Source organism: Phyllobates terribilis, unplaced genomic scaffold, assembly GCF_046119375.1.
Source record: "Phyllobates terribilis strain yellow unplaced genomic scaffold, ASM4611937v1 Scaffold_85__1_contigs__length_6476398, whole genome shotgun sequence".
Taxonomy (NCBI): domain Eukaryota; kingdom Metazoa; phylum Chordata; class Amphibia; order Anura; family Dendrobatidae; genus Phyllobates; species Phyllobates terribilis.
Window position 1 is genome coordinate 4498886 of NW_027362845.1, and position 21405 is coordinate 4520290.

A 21405-nucleotide genomic window follows, 5' to 3' on the forward strand; every position below is an offset into this window, starting at 1 on the left:
CTCTCTTCAGAAGTCGGTGAAATCCTGGGTTGCCCAGGGAGATCCCCGTAATGCCGATGACTTGGTGGGGTTGGTAGAAAGATACCAGGTGGTTGAGAGTCCATTGGGAAAACAAGGGGTCGTAGCCTCTCAATACTGGGGTTCTCAAAAGGCAGCGGACACCCAAAAGAAGGGAGCTAGCGCCACAACAGGGGGGCGTCATAGAGTTCAGGAGGGGTCTGAGTTGTTGCCCAAGGTCCCACCCGATAATATAGTGTGTTGGAGATGTCATACCCCTGGCCATACTGCCGCCCGGTGTCCCATAAACTCTGAGTCAATGAACTGCAACATGGGCCGATGTTGCTCTTATTTTGCCTACCCCTCCTGCAGTGTGGTTTCTCAACATGGCAAGGGCCCTCAGGCATGCTCAGTGTCAGTAAACGGGGCACAAGTCTCTGGACTATTGGACTCAGGAAGTTTGGTGACCCTGATAAGGGCCACACTCCCTCATTGACTGATTCCTGGGAAGGTGGTGGGTGTCCGGTGTATCCATGGGGACGCTAAGAACTATCCTGTGGCCCCGGTGGATGTAAACACGGACTGTGGCACCACATCTCATGAAGTGGCGGTCGTTAAGGACCTATTTCATCCCATAATAATTGGACGTGACTTTGCATTATTCTAGGAAATGTGGGGGAAAGCGGGGACACACGTGGCTCTGCTCCGTACACCTCATACACACACACGGCTCCGCTCTGCACGCCTCGTGCACACGCAGTTTCGCTCTGTACACGCGCGGCTCGGCTCCGTACGCCTCTTACACGCGCGGCTCGGCTCCGTACGCCTCTTACACGCGTGGCTCGGCTCCGTACGCCTCTTACACGCGCGGCTTGGCTCCGTACGCCTCGTACACGCGCGGCTCCGCTCCGCACGCCTCGTACTCGCGCGACTCCGCTCCGCACGCCTAGTACACGCGCGGCTCCGCACGCCTCGTACACGCGCGGCTCGGCTCCGTACGCCTTGTACACGCGCGCTCGGCTCCGTACGCCTCGTACACACGCGGCTCCGCTCCGTACGCCTCGTACACACGCGGCTCCGCTCCGTACGCCTCGTACACACGCGGCTCCGCTCCGTACGCCTCGTACACACGCGGCTCCGCTCCGTACACCTCGTACACGCGCGGCTCCGCTCCGTACACTTCGTACACGCGCGGCTCCGCTCCGTACACTTCGTACACGTGCGGCTCCGCTCCGTACACCTCGTACACACGGCTCCGCTCCGTACACCTCGTACACACGCGGCTCCGCTCCGTACGCCTCGTACACACGCGGCTCCGCTCCGTACGCCTCGTACACACGCGGCTCCGCTCCGTACGCCTCGTACACACGCGGCTCCGCTCCGTACGCCTCGTACACACACGGCTCCGCTCCGTACACCTCGTACACACGGCTCCGCTCCGTACACCTCGTACACACGCGGCTCCGCTCCGTACACCTCGTACACACGCGGCTCCGCTCCGTACGCCTCGTACACACGCGGCTCCGCTCCGTACGCCTCGTACACACGCGGCTCCGCTCCGTACGCCTCGTACACACGCGGCTCCGCTCCGTACGCCTCGTACACACGCGGCTCCGCTCCGTACGCCTCGTACACACGCGGCTCCGCTCCGTACACCTCGTACACACGCAGGTTCGCTCCGTACACCTCGTACACACGCGGCTCCACTCCGTACACCTCGTACACACGCGGCTCCGCTCCGTACACCTCGTACACACGCGGCTCCGCTCCGTACGCCTCGTACACACACGGCTCCGCTCCGTACGCCTCGTACACACGCGGCTCTGCTCCGTACACCTCGTACACACACGGCTCTGCTCCGTACACCTCGTACACGCGCGGCTCCGCTCCGTACACCTCGTACACACACGGCTCTGCTACATCCACACTGTAAACCCCTCCTGACCCCACACATAAACTTCAGCTCATCCAGCACCATGACAACCACCACAGCAGAGTCCTGCATCCACTGAGGCCCCTGATCATGTGACCCCTGACTCCTCCCCTCCTGTGACCTCATCACAGCTCCTGTGCGCACAAAGCAGCCATATATGTGGTGGCGGCTCTGCAGGTGGAGGTATGTAAAGATCCCCCATTACTGGAGCATTAATACTAGATATATATTACACAGGGGATATCGCAGCCGATTCCCTCTAGAATAATCCTGGAATCGCAGCATTAGATGATTATTTCTCAGCGGTTTCTATGGCAGAGCTCCCAGCGTCCCGTACTCTATGGGACTGTCCCGTCCCGTCTCCGCTGTTCTCCGGCTCATACTCCCCTCTCAGACATCTTCGTAGCTCCTCCCTGTGAAACGCATAAATTACAATTATAATATTCACTTCACTTTACGGGAATCTGTAAATGCCGTGATTGATATTTTTTCTCTATTAAACTTATAAGAAATGTATTAAAAGCGTAACGCTGTGGCCGTGTTCACATGTAGATTAAGTGCGGCATTTTCTTTAATGCTCTTCTCTGCACGTTTTCTGCATGTTTTCTGCAGCACACGACGCAGTAACAATCTTCTCTGATTATTGGTGTTTGCTGCGCTTCTTTTATGCGTTTTCCTGCTTATTTGATGCAATCTCGGTGCAGATGTGAAGACGCGTTTTTAACGCTTTTTTCTTAGTACAGAAAAGCTTTGATTCTGCACTTAAAAATGCAACAGTGTTTTTTTCTTCATTCGTTTTTTTTTTTTTTTTCAGAAGAAGCCTATAGAGAAAAAATGCACCAAAACTGCATATTTCAGCAGCGTCTTCAGGCCACACACGGTGGAGATTTCATGGAATCACATTCCGGAGCGTGTGTCCGTGTGATCCACGTGTAGACATGTCCGTTTTTGGCCATCAGCACGGATCACACAGCTCCATTCAAGTCAAAGGATCCATATAAACACATACCGCACACGAATGCCATCCATGTGACACATACCGGCAGTTGGGAATTAGTGTACAGTTAGCGCTGTTCCCAAGCCCCAGGTGCTGAACGTTGCCCTCATCATTGTTCCCTGCTGGCGCTGCGATCAACACCAGCAGGAACAATGATGAGCGTAGTAGTCTGCTCCCGGTTTCTCCTCCTGTTAAAATAAAATAAAAAAATCCATATTCTCACCTAAGTGTCCCCCCGCTGTAATCCATGCGACCGATCACACCGAGGAACTGAAGAGAATGACTGCAGCGAGTGGGCCCCGGAGCTGCGCTGAGCTCATGAGCGGTTTCCTGTCACTTGCTGAGGGCAGCTCTGGGGCCCGCTCGCTGTTGGAGTGATCGGTCCCATGGATTACAGCTACTACTCTCATCATTGTCCCTGCTGGTGCTGATTACAGCGCCAGCAGGAAACAATGATGAGGAATAGCGCTAACTGTACACTGATTCCCAAGCGCCAATATGTGTGCTCCTGATGCGGCACACGGGCAGCACATGGTTGCCACACGTGTGCCACACACGGACGCGGATATCTCCGGTACTGGTTTTTCCTGTACCGGAAATATCCAGACGTGTGAAACCGGCCTAACTGTCCAAGCAAAGTGGATGTGATTTCATGATAATTGTGCCCCCTTGTGATAAATAAGGGGGAAAAGGCCAAAAAAATTAGAGAAGATTGTTATTCTGTAGTTTGGTGCGAATCTTGCAGAAAGCCAAAAACACAGTATTTCTGCACTGTGTGAACACGGCCTTACAGAAAAGCCGGATGTCGTATAGTGAAGCTACAAAAAAATGAGAAAGTTCTGCCGGCTCGGACTGTGAATGAAGGAACAAAAAAATAATCTACAGGTCCCAACAAGAGATGAGCAGGACGCACAGATGACGGTGCACTGCCCTGGGTGATCAAAAGTCGCGCTGGGGACTAATTGGTGGGAAAACTATCACCTTTAATAATCCTCCAACAGTTCTGGCATGAAAAATACAGAAAAGTGCCCCTTTATGGATTTGAAAGAAAGTCTGTTTAGAAACTTTAGCTTAATAGTATCAGCTCTAATCAAATGGTTAGATAGTGATTTACCCTGAAGATTCACAAATTGTGGGGTGTTTTTTGTGCAGGAATCATGTATTGCTCCCATAGTACAGTGCCCCTTTCTTGGTTCTCACACACAGTATAATGTTCCCCCAGTACCTCCATCCCCAATTTTATTTTTTTGGGGTGTTTTTCATGCAATGTAGGGAAACCTGCATGAAAATGTTAAAAAATATCCCATCATATCGAGAGAAAGAAAAATACATATGGAGAATTTGGCATTAAATATCTCTTGTCTCCATGCTTTTTCAAACAAACTTTTATAAAAGCCTCAAACTTCTGAGTATGAATCAAACATGAGATCTAACGTGATAGAAAATTACAGTCCGGGGAAGACGGGAAACATATAAACGGCCGGTGGTGATGTAGTCAGTGACCGACTCTGGCTAAATATGTTTCTAAAGACATAGTAGAAGATGAAGATGTCGTCCTCATCATAAAGTAATTATTTTTAATTTAGCTTTATGGAAGATGAGTCTATGAGAAACGTATTCAGATGCAAACTCCAAGGAAGAAACTGCTTGTTGTCTGTGGCCTAAAATATATAGGTTTTATTAGTAGATGTAAAGAAGAAAACTAAATACTGTAAAATAATAAATCTCCTCATATGTTTCCCTTATTATCTCCAGTAATTGTATTATTACACTGGATTTTTATGATGTTACATCGGCTCATCTTCTCATTCAGGTCCCTACAATATCGGATCCTCTCAGTGAAGATCGTCTATATAAGAGAATTTTTCTGATTTACTCATCAAGGATGAATATGGACAGAGACAAGATGGCTGAGAAAATATTACACCTCACCCTAGAGATCCTCTTCCGGCTTACTGGAGAGGTGAGAGATTCTGATGACGTCACATTACATCATTCTTATCTATGGGAATAACAGATGGACAGAACTGGAGAGGTGAGGACTCTGGAAATGTCTGGAGTGAGTTTTATTAATGTCTCTCTCCATAACCAGGATTACACAGTAGTGAAGAAGACCTCTAGAGAGCGCCGTCAGGACCCTGTGTCTGAATTATGGGGAAGACCCCTGAGCCCATTCACAGGGCCTCCACCACAGCCCCTGATACATGAGGACATCAATGACCAGAAGATCCTAGAACTCACCTACAAGATGATTGAGCTGCTGACTGGAGAGGTGACACTGCTAGGAATACTGGGATATTATACAGTAACGCTATGAAGGGATCAGGGGATGACGGTATCATTGTATGTGTCAGGTTCCTATAAGGTGTCAGGATGTCGCTGTCTATTTCTCCATGGAGGAGTGGGAGTATTTAGAAGGACACAAAGATCTGTACAAGGGCGTCATGATGGAGGCTCCCCAGCCCCTCACATCACCAGGTAATAGACAGGACTGAATACACACGGCCTTTGTTATCTGTATGTAAAGAATGAATTCAGTCCCTGTATGTGTTTCCTCCAGATCTATCCAGTAAGAGGACAACACCAGAGAGATGTCCCCGTCCTCTTCTTCCACAGGACTGTAAACAAGAAGATCCCAATGTTCCTCAGGATCATCAGGTAGATGGAGAGAAGGGGTCATGAGATCTCCCCTATGATGTGTAGACGGCTGTGAAGGTCTTGTGCTCAGTCTTGTTTTATCCACCAGTATTATATGGTTTATACTTGTGTAATGAGAACGGTGGAGATGGTAGGATTAGAGCTGATCATAGATGGGACTTCTCCATCTGTCTGTGACTTTTACAATATTTGTTTCAGGGTGAAGATCTGACCCATATTAATACTACAGAGACCTATGTGAGGGGTGATGAGCGGTGTAAAGAGGAGATTCCTACATATGACTACCCAGGTGAGTAGTGACCACTAAATGCAGAGAAGTCACAGATTCTTCTCAGTCAGCGGCTGTGGCTGCTTTATCGGTGACGTAGTCCGGACGTATCACAATCGTGTCATCACCATTTTACCGCTAGACCACAACATTCTCCTCCACCCAAAACAAAACTGTTCAAATGACTTAGGGCAAGTGTGGGCAATACATTTTCCCGAGGGGCCACATTAGAGATCGTGACTGTTGTGAAGGGCTGAACCAATAGGTTGAAATTAATTCTGCTCAATATTAATATCAATATATTAATGATAATATTAATATAATTAATAATTAATTGCATCAATTAATTGCATTAATATTGAGCAGAATTAAGTATGCTGACCTCTAACTATATACTACTTAAACCTGAATACAGCCCCTTCTATATATCGTATGAGCCCCCACACAGCCTCCCCATATACAGCATGAGCCCCCACACAGCCTGCTCATATGCAGTATGAGCCCCACACAGCCACCCCATATTCAGCATGAGCCCCGCACAGCCTGCTCATATTTTGTATGAGCCCCACACAGCCTGCTCATATGCAGCATGAGTTCCACACAGCCTCCCCATATACAGCATAAGCACCCACCCAGACTCCCCATATACAGCATGAGCCCCACACAGCCTTCTCATATGCAGCATTAGCCCCACACAGCCTCTCCATATGCAGTATGAGCCCCCACACAGCCTCCCCATATACAGCATGAGTCCCCACACAGCCTCCTCATATACAGCATGAGCCCCCACACAGGCTCCCCATATACAGCATGAGCCCCCACACAGCCTCCCCATATACAGCATGAGCCCCCACACAGCCTTCCCATATACAGCATGAGCCCCCACACAGCCTCCCCATATTCAGCATGAGCCCCACACAGCCTGCTCATATGCAGTATCAGCTCCACACAGCCTCTCCATATGCAGCATGAGCCCCACACAGCCTGCCCCATGCACAGCCAGAGAGCCCCATAGCCTGCCCCATGCACAGCCAGAGAGCAGAGAGCCCCATATCCTGCCCCATGGACAGCCAGAGAGCCCCATAGTCTGCCCAATGCACAGCCAGAGAGCCTCATAGCCTGCCCCATGCACAGGCAGAGAGCCCCATAGTCTGCCCCATGCACAGCCAGAGAGCAGAGAGCCTCATGGCCTGCCCCATGCTCGGCATGAGAGCTCCATGGCCTGCCCCATGCTCGGCATGAGAGCCCCATGGCCTGCCCCATGCTCGGCATGAGAGCCCCATGCTCGGCATGAGAGCTCCATGGCCTGCCCCATGCTCAACATGAGAGCCCATGCTCACCTCGCTTCACCCGACGCTCTGCCTCTGTTGCTCTCTCCGCTGCTTCACACGCTGATTTGTGGAGGAAGGGGCCAAAGGCCCCTCCTCCACAAATGTAGTCGGCGCGGATGGAGAGTTTGGAGACAGCAGACGGCCGGCGAGCAGGCGGTGGGGAAGGTTGTGGTGCGTCCGTAGGCCACTGTTTTCCAGCCCCTCGGCCATTTCAGTCCGCGGGCTGGATTCGAACAGCCAGAGGGCGGGATGTGCGTCCACTTTGCCCAGGTTTGGCTTAGGGCAGTGAAAGCCCTTTTCTAGAGAACTTGCAACCTGGGAGGTCCACTGACCCCCTGGGATTAGAAGACGCTGACCATTACCTACTCAGATCTGTAAACTACAAAGCCAAATGACAGCGAATGTAGAATGTGCTGACAAGTGAGAAAATCACTTGAAGAAATATAAACATTTTAGATTCCCAAGAGCCACCGAGCCCCATACTCCAATTACCCCAGAGAGGTTTCACCACTAGTTACACACTACTTACTGATGGAGACTGTTGAGTTTGATCATTTCAGTAGATGTGTTATTGTCTATACTCACAGTTTTTGACTACAGTAGTTAGTGCCCAAAATACTCTGATTTAACCCCTTCCTGCAGCCAGTTTTCTGATCCTAATCAGGCCTATTTTTCAAATCTGACGTGTGTCACTTTATGTGGTGATATCTTTGGAATTCTTCACAAAGGATAATAGGAAACAAATGGACCTTACAAATTATTTTCCAACTTCTCTTGAATCCGGCAGTACCCTATATATAGTTGTACACTACTGTCTGGGCACATGGCAGGATAAGAAGGGAAGGAGCGCCATTAAGCTGTGTGAATGCAGATCTTGCTGGAATAGTTTGCAAATACAATGTATTGGGGGCACTGTTCATGGTCACCTGGCAGCTCAAAAGATGGCTACCATGAACAGGCTTGGCGCTATCTACTCCGTTTTCCAAATCCCAGGGATTGTCTTGCTCATCACCCTTTAACATCTTCATGACCTTGGATGTATGGATACGTCCAGGCGATTTTGTGTGCCCAGGAGCTATGCACACACGATCGCTGCCGTCTGTCAGCTGAACTGATAGCTGACACCCAACACTCAGGGCACCGCTCCCGGCACTTTAACCCCCGAATTATATATATACTTAATATATGTACCCGTAAATATTGTTATGAAAAAAACAAATTAAACCACATACACTATATATATATATATATATATATATATATATGTATATATATATATATATAGTACAGACCAAAAGTTTGGACACACCTTCTCATTTAAAGATTTTTCGGTATTTTCATGACTATGAAAATTGTACATTCACACTGAAGGCATCAGAACTATGAATTAACACATGTGGAATTATATACTTAACAAAAAAAAGTGTGAAACAACTGAAAATATGTCTTATATTCTAGGTTCTTCAAAGTAGCCACCTTTTGCTTTGATGACTGCTTTGTACACTCTTGGCATTCTCTTGATGAGCTTCAAGAGGTAGTCACTGGAAATGTTTTTCACTTAACATGTGTGCCCTGTCAGGTTTAATAAGTGGTATTTCTTGCCTTATAAATGGGGTTGGGACCATCAGTTGTGTTGTGCAGAAGTCTGGTGGATACACAGCTGATAGTCCTACTGAATAGACTGTTAGAATTTGTATTACGGCAAGAAAAAAGCTGTGAAGTAAAGAAAAACGAGTGGCCATCGTTACTTTAAGAAATGAAGGTCAGTCAGTCTGAAAAATTGGGCAAACTTTGAAAGTGTCCCCAAGTGCAGTTGCAAAACCACCAAGTGCTAAAATAAACTGGCTGATATGAGGACCGCCCCAGGAAAGGAAGACCAAGAGTCAACTCTGCTTCTGAGGATAAGTTTATCCGAGTCACCAGCCTCAGAAATCGCAGGTTAACAGCAGCTCAGAATAGAGACCAGGTCAATGCCACACAGAGTTCTAGCAGCAGACACATCTCTAAAACCACTGTTAAGGGGAGACTTTGTGCAGCAGGCCTTCATGGTAAAATAGTTGCTAGGAAACCACTGCCAAGAACAGGCTACAAGCAGAAGAGACTGCTTGTTTGGGCTAAAGAACACAAGGAATGGACATTAGACCAGTGGAAATCTGTGCTTTGGTCTGATGAGTCCATATTTGAGATCTTTGGTTCCAACCACCGTGTTTTTGTGCGACGCAGAAAAGGTGAACGGATGGACTCTACATGCCTGGTTCCCACCGTGAAGCATGGAGGAGGAGGTGTGATGGTGTGGGGGCACTTTGCTGTTGAAGGCATACTGAACAAGCATGGCTACCACAGCATCTTGCAGCGGCATGCTATTCCATCCGGTTTGCATTTAGTTGGACCATCATTTATCTTTCAACAGGACAATGACCCCAAACACACCTCCAGGCTGTGTAAGGGCTACTTGACCAAGAAGGAGAGTAATGGGGTGCTACGCCAAATTACCTGGCCTCCACAGTCAGCAGACCTGAACCCAATTGAGATGGTTTGGGGTGAGCTGGACCTCAGAGTGAAGGCAAAAGGGCCAACAAGTGCTAAGCATCTCTGGGAACTCCTTCAAGATTGTTGGAAGACCATTTCCGGTGACTACCTCTTGAAGCTCATCAAAAGAATGCCAAGAGTGTGCAAAGCAGTCATCAAAGCAAAAGGTGGCTACTTTGAAGAACCTAGAATATAACCATATTTTCAGTTGTTTCACACTTTTTTGTTAAGTATATAGTTCCACGTATGTTATTTCATAGTTTTGATGCTGTCGGGGTCGTAGCGACATTCCACTCGTCCTCCAGTCACTCCAAATTATGGCTATGAGCATGGGTCAACCATTCAAAGAATGAGTCAGACAACAAGCTGGTTCAAACTCAGAGCATGCTCAGAGGCTACTGGCAAGCCACGATCTCAGCAATGTTCTGCCTTTATTTCCGCATGCACAAACCTAAATACACTACGTAATGGGGAGGGGAAAGGGAGTGTTCGGGGCGGGGTAAGCCATAAATGGAGTGTTCGGGGCGGGGTAAACCATAAATGTCTAGTATCCGGCCACTCCTGATTGGTCCACGTCTCCTTAACTCAGTCTCTGGGCAGACAACAGTCAGTTGATGTTTTGGTTTCATTTCTCTGAAACAGGTGCTTGGCTGATACCAGCGCCATCTTAGCATAAATTTCGATCTAAGTAACAAGTAGCAAGGAAAGCTTATTGTTATAAGACACAAAATGGTGGTTAGTACATAAGCAAAGCGTATAAAAGTATAAAAGTGGAAAAATATATATTCTTTCTTACCCTGACAATGCCTTCAGTGTGAATGTACAATTTTCATAGTCATAAAAATACAGAAAAATCTTTAAATGAGAAGGTGTGTCCAAACTTTTGGTCTGTACTGTAGGTATATGTGGTTTACGTTGTTTTTTCATAACAATATTTATGGGTACATATATATATATATATATATATATATATATATATATGTACCCATAAATATACACCGTGCATTGTGAAAGTATTTGGCCCCCTTGAACTTTTCTACCTTTTGCCACGTTTCTGGCTTCAAACATAAAGATATAAAATTCTATTTTTTTTCGGAAGAATCATCAACAAGTGGGACACAGTCGTGAAGTGGAACGAAATTTATTGGATATTTTAAGCTTTTTTAACAAATTAAAAACTGAAAAGTGGGGAGTGCAATATTATTCGGCCCCCTTGAGTTAATACTTTGTAACGCCACCTTTTGCTGAGATTACAGCTGCAAGTCGCTTGGGGTATGTCTCTATCAGTTTTGCACATCGAGAGGCTGAACTTCTTGCCCATTCTTCCTTGCAAATCAGCTCGAGCTCAGTGAGGTTGGATGGAGAGCGTTTGCGAACAGCAGTTTTCAGCTCTTTCCACAGATTCTCGATTGGATTCAGGTCTGGACTTTGACTTGGCCATGCTAACACCTGTGTACATTTATTTTTGAACCATTCCATTGTAGATTTTGCTTTATGTTTGGGATTATTGTCTTATTGGAAGATAAATCTCCGTCCCAGTCTCAGGTCTTTTGCAGACTCCAACAGGTTTTCTTCCAGAATGGTCCTGTATTTGGCTCCGTCAATCTTCTCATCAATTTTAACCATCTTTCCTGTCCCTGCTGAAGAAAAACAGGCCCAAACCATGATGCTGCCACCACCATGTTTGACAGTGGGGATGGTGTTTTGAGGGTGATGAGCTGTGTTGCTTTTACGCCAAACATATCGTTTTGCATTGTGACCAAAAAGTTCGATTTTGGTTTCATCTGACCAGAGCACCTTATTCCACATGTTTGGTGTGTCTCCCAGGTGGCTTGTGGCAAACTTAAAACGAGAATTTTTATGGATATCTTTGAGAAATGGCTTTCTTCTTGCCACTCTTCTATAAAGGCCATATTTGTGCAGTGTACGACTGATTGTTATCCTATGGACAGACTCCCCCACCTCAGCTATAGATCTCTGCAGTTCATCCAGAGTGATCATGGGCCTTTTGGCTGCATCTCTGATCAGTCTTCTCCTTGTTCGAGATGAAAGTTTAGAGGGACGGCCGGGTCTTGGTAGATTTGCAGTGGTCTGATACTCCTTCCATTTCAATATGATCGCTTGCACAGTGCTCCTTGAGATGTTTAAAACTTGGGAAATCTTTTTGTATCCAAATCCGGCTTTAAACTTCGCCACAACAGTATCTCGGACCTGCCTGGTGTGTTCCTTGGTCTTCGTGATGCTCTCTGCACTTGAAACAGAACCCTGAGACTATCACAGAGCAGGTGCATTGGAGGCAAATAGTGCTCTGTCCCTCCCGAGTCTCACCGTATGGCTAAGCTGTACTGTACAGCCACATATGGGGTATTTCTACATTAAGCAGAAATTGTGGGATTAATATTGGTGCTATTTTTACCCATTTTCCAGTGTGAAAATGTAATATCAGCTAAAACAAAATTTTGGTGGTAAAAATGTAATTGTTTTTCTTCACTGCCCAACGTAGGCACCCCTATATAGGGGTGCAGTGATCATATTAACAACTGCACCCCTAGATGAATTCATTGAGTGGCGTCATTTGTAACATGGGGTCTCTTATGGGGGGGTTCTGTTGTTCTGGCACCGCAGGGGTTCTGCCAATGTGCCCTCAAACCAGTCCAGCAAAATCTGAACTCCAATATGGCGCTTCTTCCCTTCTGAGCCACGGCCCCATTATCAGAATTCGGTCAGTATTCAGTCAGTATTTTTCTCAGGAGCGGGATCCAAAACCAGGTGAGGAACAATCATAGAAAAGGTATAATAGAAACAAGTCACCAATTCTGCATTTATCACCCACTCCTGGTTTGGCTCTCACTCTTGAGAAAAAATACTGGCCGAATACTGACCAAATACTGATAGTGGGGCCATGGCCTTACACTGTGTCTCAAAAGTAGTTTTCGACCACATATGGGGTATAATCGTACTCAGAATAAATTGCACAACAATTTTCTCCTGTTACCCTTTTTGAAAATAAAAATTGGGGTCTAAAATTTAAAATAATGCAACGTTATAAACTTATGTGAAGCACCTGGGGGTTCAAGGTGCTCCCCACATATTTAGATACATTTCTTGAGGGGTCTAGTTTCCAAAATGGGGTCACTTGTGGGGGTTTCCACTGTTTAGGCACATCAGGTGCTCTCCAAACGCGACATAGCGTCCACTAATCCAGCAAATTTTGCATTCAAAAAGTCAAATGGCACTCCTTCCCTTCCAAGCCCTGCCGTGCGCCCAAACGGGAGTTTTCGTCCACATATTGGGCATCGGTTTACTCAGAAGAAATTGTACAACAAATTGCATGCCTAAAAAAAACATTTTTGTGGGAAAAATTGGATTTTTTTTTATTTTTACGGCTCAAGATTATAAACTTCTCTGTGAAGCACCTGTGGGTTGAAGGTGCTCACCACACATCTGATAAATTCCTTGAGGGGGTCTAGTTTCCAACATGGGGTCACTTGTGGTGGTTTTCCTCCATTTAGGCACATCAGGGGCTCTCCAAACGCAATATTACACCCGAGGATCATTCCCATCAAAGTCTGCGTTCCAAAAGTCACTCTTCCTTTCTAAGCCCTGCCGTGTGCCCAAACGGTAGTTTTCATTCACACATGGGGTGTCTGCATACTCAGAAGAAATTGCACAACAAATTGTATGGTTAAATTTGTACTGTTACCCTTGTGAAAATGCAAAATTTGGGGCTAAAAAACATTTTTGTGGGGAAAAATTTGATTTTTCTGTGAAGTCCTTGGGGATCCAAGGTTCTTACCATACTTCTAGATAAATTCCCCTGAGGGTCTAGGTTCCAGAATGGTGTCACTTGAGGGGGTTTCCACTGTTTAGGCACTTTAGGGGCTCTCTAAACACAACATGGCATCCGCTAATTATTCCAACAAATTTTACATTCAAAAAGTCAAATAGCGCTCCTTCCCTTCCAAGCCCAAACAGTGATTCTCCCCCACAAATGGGGTATGGGCAGTGTGAGGACACAGCTTCTAATCTTAATTAGCAAGACGACTAGATTTGTTAGGCCAGAAGAACTACACTATTGTATGTGTGTTGACTTTTGAAGAAATTTGTTTTTCTTTCTTCGGGTGCCACAAGAAACATAGACTTTTGTCATAAGTCTGAATGTTGACTTCTCTTGATCTGTGAACAATGAATATTTGCTAAATATGTTGATTAACCTTTGTGTGGACCCTGTGGCTTGTTGACTTACAGAGCAGAAAAGTATAAGATATGGAAATTGATTAAATGCTCAAACAATGAGACATGAGCCCTGCACCTTCCCCCCTGACCTGTGAATGATGACCTGAGCCACAGATGTATAAATAAAAAGGGATTTCTATGGTACTGCAGGAAGTATCAGAGAGACACTTCAGGGCAGCAGCTTGGTAGCATGGCTCCATCCAGAGGGACACAGATTTATATTCTTCAGGAATCCAGCCTAAGGGAACACTGCCCTGGCTGTAAGGATACAGATCTGCTCCATTGACCATCACTGACCCTATGGAGATGTTTGAGGTAACCAGGTTTGTGACCATCCGGTCACCTGGTCCCGTGGATATGTTCTGAGACGCCAGGTTGGGACCATCCGATCACCTGGTCCCATGGAGACATTTGGGGAAGGCCAGGATTGTGACCCTCCGGTCACCTGGTCCAATGGATATGTTTGGGCTAGCCAGGTTGGGACCATCTGGTCACCTGGAACCCATGGATACACCCGGATAAACCCAGATTGGGACCATCCGATCACCTGGATCCATGTATATGTTTAGAGAAAGCCAGGGTGGGATCTTCAGGTCTCCTTGCAACGTACCTCAATGGACTGTCAGCTTCCTAAACTTGCTGCTACCTCCTCTCTGTGGGTGCCCGCCAAAATCGGGGGCCACTGGTTGAGGTAGTTGTCTCTGGAAGTCCCAAAGTGGCAGTTGCTCTATTCCCAGTGAGCCAGCGAAAGGGTGAGACTGCGTAATTTTGCACCATCTTGTGTGTTTGCTGGGACTGTTCAATAAAGTATTGCCACACAGTTTAACCTTCACCCTGTGTGGTTTGAGTAGTATTATGCCCACGGAAGACCCAGTGTCTCCACAGGCGTGCTCAGGAGGAAATGCACAACAAATTTTGGGGTCCATTTTCTCCTGATATCTTTGTGAAAATAAAAATAATGGGTCTAAATTTTAATTTTTGTGGAAAAAAAGGTAAATGTTCATTTTTTCCTTCCACATTCCTTTAATTCCTGTGAAGCACCTGAAGGTTTACTAAACTTCTTGAATGTGGTTTTGAGCACCTTGAGGGGTGCAGTTTTTAGAATGGTGTCACTATTAGGTATTTTCTGTCATATAGACCCCTAAAGTCACTTCAAATGTGATGTGGTCACTAAAAAAAATGTTTTTGTAAACTTTGTTGGAAAAATGAGAAATCGCTGGTCAACTTTTAATCCTTATAACTTCCTAACAAAAAAAAATTCAAAAATTGTGCTGATGTAATGTAGACATACGGAAAATTTTGTTTACAACTGTGATTTAAGGGCATAAAAATTAAGTTTGAAAATTGCTAAATTTTCAAAATTTACACCAAATTTTCATTTTTTTTTAACAAATAAACGCAAGTCATATTGAAGAAATTTTACCACTATCATGAAGTATAATATGTTACGGAAAAAAATCTCAGAATCAGTGGGATCCATTGAAGCGTTCCAGAGATATTTACCAATGGAAAAAAGGGGTAAACAAGAGAGACACCCGCGCTAAATAGTGTGTCATTGTATCAAGTATGTCAGCAGCTAGTGACAACCAACATCCCTGGATTGATGAATACTTGAATTGCCAAACCAAAACTGGAAAATGCCAAAAAATACCCACTTCAGTGTACCATAAATGATGACCAATTAGAAACAAACCTAAAGTGTCCACAGCTAATATTTTACTAACAAAAAGTGATCCAGATACAGTATATGTTGTGGAGGATCCTGCAGTCTGATCCGTATTGGTCAATCTAGACTGTATAAATTACATCAATGCAGTTTAATAGCCATATAATAGCAATCTGTATATCAAAAAACAATACCTCACAGGTTGTGTTATATAATATATAATCAATCCAGTGACCGCACAAATGAACTAAAATTTATATACACATATACACCATACACACCATGTGTTTAGAACTTGTATGCAAGTTAGAAGTTAATTACCGTCCATTAACATTCCTGAATGACAGTCCACGAGAGACGAGCAGCAGGACCTATGTAAGAAGGTCCGCAATAACTCACTGTGTCAGCTTTTTATTGCCCGATGCTTGTATGCAAGTTAGAGGTTAATTACTGTCCATTAACATTTCTGACTGACAGTCAACGAGAGACGAGCAGCGGAACCTATGTAAGAAGGTCCGCAATAACTCACTGTGTCGGCGTTTTATTGCCCGATGCTTGTATGAAAGTTAGAAGTTAATTACTGTCCATTAACATTTCTGACTGACAGTCCATGAGAGACGAGCAGCGGGACCTATATGAGAAGGTCCGCAATAACTCACTGTGTCTGCGTTTTATTGTACGATGCTTGTATGCAAGTTAGAAGTTAATTACCATCCATTAACATTCCTGACTGACAGTCCACGAGAGACGAGCAGCGGGACCTATGTAAGAAGGTTCGCAATAACTCACTGTGTCAGCGTTTTATTGCCCGATGCTTGTATGCAAGTTAGAAGTTAATTACTGTTCATTAACATTTCTGACTGACAGTCAACGAGAGACGAGCAGCGGAACCTATGTAAGAAGGTCCGCAATAACTCACTGTGTCGGCGTTTTATTGCCCGATGCTTGTATGCAAGTTAGAAGTTAATTACTGTCCATTAACATTTCTGACTGACAGTCAACGAGAGACGAGCAGCGGAACCTATGTAAGAAGGTCCGCAATAACTCACTGTGTCGGCGTTTTATGGCCCGATGCTTGTATGCAAGTTAGAGGTTAATTACCGTCCATTAACATTTCTGACTGACAGTCAACGAGAGACGAGCAGCGGAACCTATGTAAGAAGGTCCGCAATAACTCACTGTGTCGGCGTTTTATTGCCCGATGCTTGTATGCAAGTTAGAAGTTAATTACTGTCCATTAACATTTCTGACTGACAGTCAACGAGAGACGAGCAGCAGAACCTATGTAAGAAGGTCCGCAATAACTCACTGTGTCGGCGTTTTATTGCCCGATGCTTGTATGCAAGTTAGAAGTTAATTACTGTCCATTAACATTTCTGACTGACAGTCAACGAGAGACGAGCAGCTGAACCTATGTAAGAAGGTCCGCAATAACTCAATAACTCACTGTGTCGGCGTTTTATGGCCCGATGCTTGTATGCAAGTTAGAGGTTAATTACCGTCCATTAACATTCCTGACTGACAGTCCATGAGAGATGAGCAGTGGGACCTATATGAGAAGGTCCGCAGTAACTTACTGTGTCAGCGTTTTATTGTCCGATGCTTGTATGCAAGTTAGAGGTTAATTACCGTCCATTAACATTTCTGACTGACAGTCCACGAGAGACGAGCTGCGGGACCTATGTAAGAAGGTCCGCAGTAACTCACTGTGTCGGCGTTTTATTGTCCGATGCTTGTATGCAAGTTAGAGGTTAATTACTGTCCATTAACATTCCTGACTGACAGTCCACGAGAGACGAGCAGCGGAACCTATGTAAGAAGGTCCGCAATAACTCACTGTGTCGGCGTTTTATTGTCCGATGCTTGTATGCAAGTTAGAGGTTAATTACTGTCCATTAACATTCCTGACTGACAGTCCACGAGAGACTGTTTTGATGTCCGATGCTGTCAGTGCTGATTACTTGGATGTGGAGGTGGCGGCATGAACACGCAAGGACCGGTGGCTTGCCTGCGGCTGAACTTGCCGTGTGTGAAGGAGCAGTGGCATTTTCCAGTTTTTATTTGCCAGTTCCACAGTTATTACCTCATAAAGTGATACTTGTCAGAATTGTAAAATTTGGACTAGTCATGAAGGTGAAAACAGGCTTTGGGGGGGTAAAGGGATTAACACATACACATGTATCTGGACTTACTCAGAGACCTCTAGGCTTGGGCCATGGTGTAAGGCCACGGCCCCACTATCAGTATTTGGTCAGTATTTTCTCAGGGGTGGGAGCCAAAACCAGGAGTGGGTGATAAATGCAGAATTGGTGACTTGTTTCTATTATACCTTTTCTCTGATTGTTCCTCACCTGGTTTTGGCTCCCACTCCTGAGAAAAAATACTGACCGAATACTTAACAAATACTTAACAAATACTGATAGTGGGGCTGTGGCCTTACCTGCAGTTCTGTAGAGTGAGACGGCAAGAAGAATAGTCAGGTAGCCGGGTCAGAACCAGCAGGGCCGAGAAAATACAAAATCAGAAGACACCAGTAGTCCGTAAACGGTCCGGGGTCACAACAGGAAACAAATACACCAGCCGGGAGCTGAGCACAGAGGACTGAACCAGAGGAGAACAAGGCTGTATCTGGCAGCTTCCGGCAATATGCTTCCAGCTTTAGTAGGGTGCGGTGCTTTCCAAATGGCTGAAGCAGGGAGCAGATGACTCCAGCTGGACAGCACACACACCCATACTGGCAGATGGTACTACTGGTCCCAGGCACCCTAATCTTAGTGGCTGGACAGGGCCTGGGCCACCCAGAAATTCTGGTTCCGACGTCTCCTCCATCACCAGCGCCGCCTGAAGAATGAATAAGGCGGCTTCTGGTGAGAGAAGCAGACGTCGCAGGAGCAGATCCCAGAGGAGATGGGACCCACCATTTGCAGAAGCCCTAATATAACAAAATGGCAGAAAACCAGAGCAGTAAAAATACCCATAAAGTGACTCAATTTTGAAAATTATAACCCCTAATGAATTAATCTATAGGAGTAGGGACTATTTTGACTTCACAGCCACTTTCCAGAAATTAGCACGCAGTGGATGTTAGAGAGTGAAAATTGTACATTTGCCATTTCATTTCCTAACACATAGTGCCCAGATTGTGCTCCGGGAGACACACACCATAAATTAAGTGGGTTCTTCTCACTATAGTAATGCCAAATACATGGATGCTAAATGTGGTTTGGGCACACTGCAAGGCTCAGAAGCGAGGGGGAGATCTGACTTTGGTAGAGCGGATATTGCTGGATTGGTTTATGAAAGCCATGTTGCTTTTCAAGAGCCTTTAAGCCACTAATAATGTGGAAACCTTTGTTTTTCCATAGACAGATGATGGATCTGAGTGGGGACTTGTTTTTTTGCGGGATGAATAGAAGTTTTTATTGGTATTATTTTTGCCTGCACAACATTGTTTGGTGGCTTTTTATTCCATATTTGGGAGGCAGAATGAACAATCAGTTGAACACCACGGTCTACTGCTTCATGCTATGAGGTTTTGTATTAGACTGTGAACTCTCAGCGTCTTGGTGAATAATTCAATTTTTTTTACATAACTTACCATTTTTATGGACAGTTTAAGTAGAAATGTTCAAAAATATAAAATTCAAGGATACTTTATTAAAAAATAATAATTTGCTTTCTTCTTGGCAGATGACTGTACCAGGAGATCAGAGGGACAGCTAACATCTTCAATTTTCAAATCAGATGATTTTGAGATCACACAGGATACAGTTGAAGTGAATGCCATTAAGCCAGATATACCATCATCCCTTCACAGCAAAGATCTGTCATCTGATCCTTTGAAACTGGTCCTGTCTTCTGATTCATTACCGACTACTAAGGAAAATCAAAGTCACAAAATATGCATTAAAAAACTAATTGCTTCTAAAGCAAAAAAGCCATTTTCACATTCAGAATATGGAAATCGTTTTCCCGTCGAAAAGTCTTTTCTTAAACATCAAAAAATTCACACAGCAAAGAATAGATTTTCTTGTTCCAAGTGTGGGAGATGTTTTAACCAGAAATCAGATCTTGTTAGTCACCAGAGAATTCACACAGGGGATAAGCCATTTTCATGTTCAGAATGTGGGAAATGTTTTGTGAAGAATATATCTCTTCTCAATCACCAGAGAGTCCACACAGGGGAGAAGCCTTTTTCATGTTTAGAATGTGGGAAATGTTTTAACCGGAAAGCACATCTTGATAGCCACCAGAGAACCCACACAGGGGAGAAGCCTTTTTCATGTTCAGAATGTGGGAAATGTTTTAAATGGAAAACAAATCTTGATAGCCACCAGAGAATCCACATAAGCGAGAAGCCATTTTCATGTTCAGAATGTGAGAAATCTTTTACAGAGAAAACTCATCTCCTCACACATCAGAGAACTCACACCGGGGAGAAGCCATTTTCATGTTCAGAATGTGGGAAATGTTTTGCAAAGAAATCAACTCTTAATACACATCACAGAACTCACACAGGGGAGAAGCCATTTTCATGTTCAGAATGTGGAAAATGTTTTACAGAGAAATCAAAGCTTATCAGACATCAGATAACTCACACAGGGAAGATGCCTTTTCCATGTTCAGAATGTAGAAAATGTTTTCTAGATAAATCAACTCTTTTTACACATCAAAGAACTCACACAGGGGAGAAGCCTTTTTCATGTTCAGAATGTGGGAAATGTTTTAACCAGAAATCAGATTTTGTTAAGCACCAGAGAATCCACACAGGGGAGAAGCCTTTTTCATGTTCAGAATGTGGGAAATGTTTTAGCCAGAAATCAGATTTTGTGAAGCACCAGAGAACCCACACAGGGGAGAAGCCTTTTTCATGTTCAGATTGTGGGAAAAGTTTTGTACAGAAATCACATCTTAATATACATCAGAGAACTCACACAGGGAAGAAGCCTTTTTCATGTTCAGAATGTGGGATATATTTTACACAGAAATCAACTCTTAAAACTCATCAGGAAAGTCACACAGGGGTGAAGCGTTTTTCATGTTCAGAATGTGAGAAATATTTTACACGGAAATCATCTCTTAAGAAACATCAGAGAAGTCACACAGGGGAGAAGCCTTTTTCATGTTCAAAATGTGGGAAATGTTTTGCAGATAAATCAACTCTTGTTATACATCAGAGACGTCACACAGGGGAAAAGCCTTTTTCATGTTCAGAATGTGGGAAATATTTTACACGGAAATCATCTCTTAAGAAACATCAGATAAGTCACACAGGGGAGAAGCCTTTTTCATGTTCAGAATGTGGGAAATGTTTTGTAGATAAATCATCTCTTATTAGTCACCAGAGAAGTCACACAGGGTAAAAGCCTTTTTTATTTCCTTAAATTATATTCTTATTGTTCAGAATGTAGGAAATATTTCATGCAAAAATCAAATTTTGTTCAGCACCAGACTGAGCAGTCACACAGGTGAGAAGCTTTTTTCCTGTTCTTAATGTGGTAAATGTTTTACTTGGAAATCAAGTCTTAATAAACTTCAAAGAAATCACACAGAGGAGAAGCCTTTTTCATGTTCAGAATGTTGAAAACGTTTTAACCGAAAACTGGATCTTCTTAAAGGGGTTGTTCACTACTAGGACAACCCTTTATTCATGTTTGGCCTTGATAAAATAAAAAAACTCATACTCAGGTCCCGTGCTGGTGCTGTTCCAGCAGTGTTGTGACTCACGTCATTTTACACGGAAATCAACTCTTAATACACATCAGAAAAGTCACACAGTGGTGAAACTTT

General features: G+C 44.8%; 1 protein-coding gene across 1 annotated transcript; it reads left to right on the forward strand.

The window, feature by feature from the left end:
- Positions 1–2054: 2054 nt before the first annotated feature.
- On the forward strand, positions 2055–21148 carry LOC141197649 (uncharacterized). The gene is made up of 7 exons (XM_073662730.1): positions 2055–2113; positions 4741–4890; positions 5020–5199; positions 5282–5405; positions 5488–5585; positions 5784–5874; positions 19306–21148. Exons 2-7 carry the CDS (start codon positions 4813–4815, stop codon positions 20976–20978), a joined length of 2244 nt encoding a protein of 747 aa, XP_073518831.1. The 5' UTR covers positions 2055–2113; positions 4741–4812; the 3' UTR covers positions 20979–21148.
- The last annotated feature ends 257 nt before the right edge of the window (positions 21149–21405 follow it).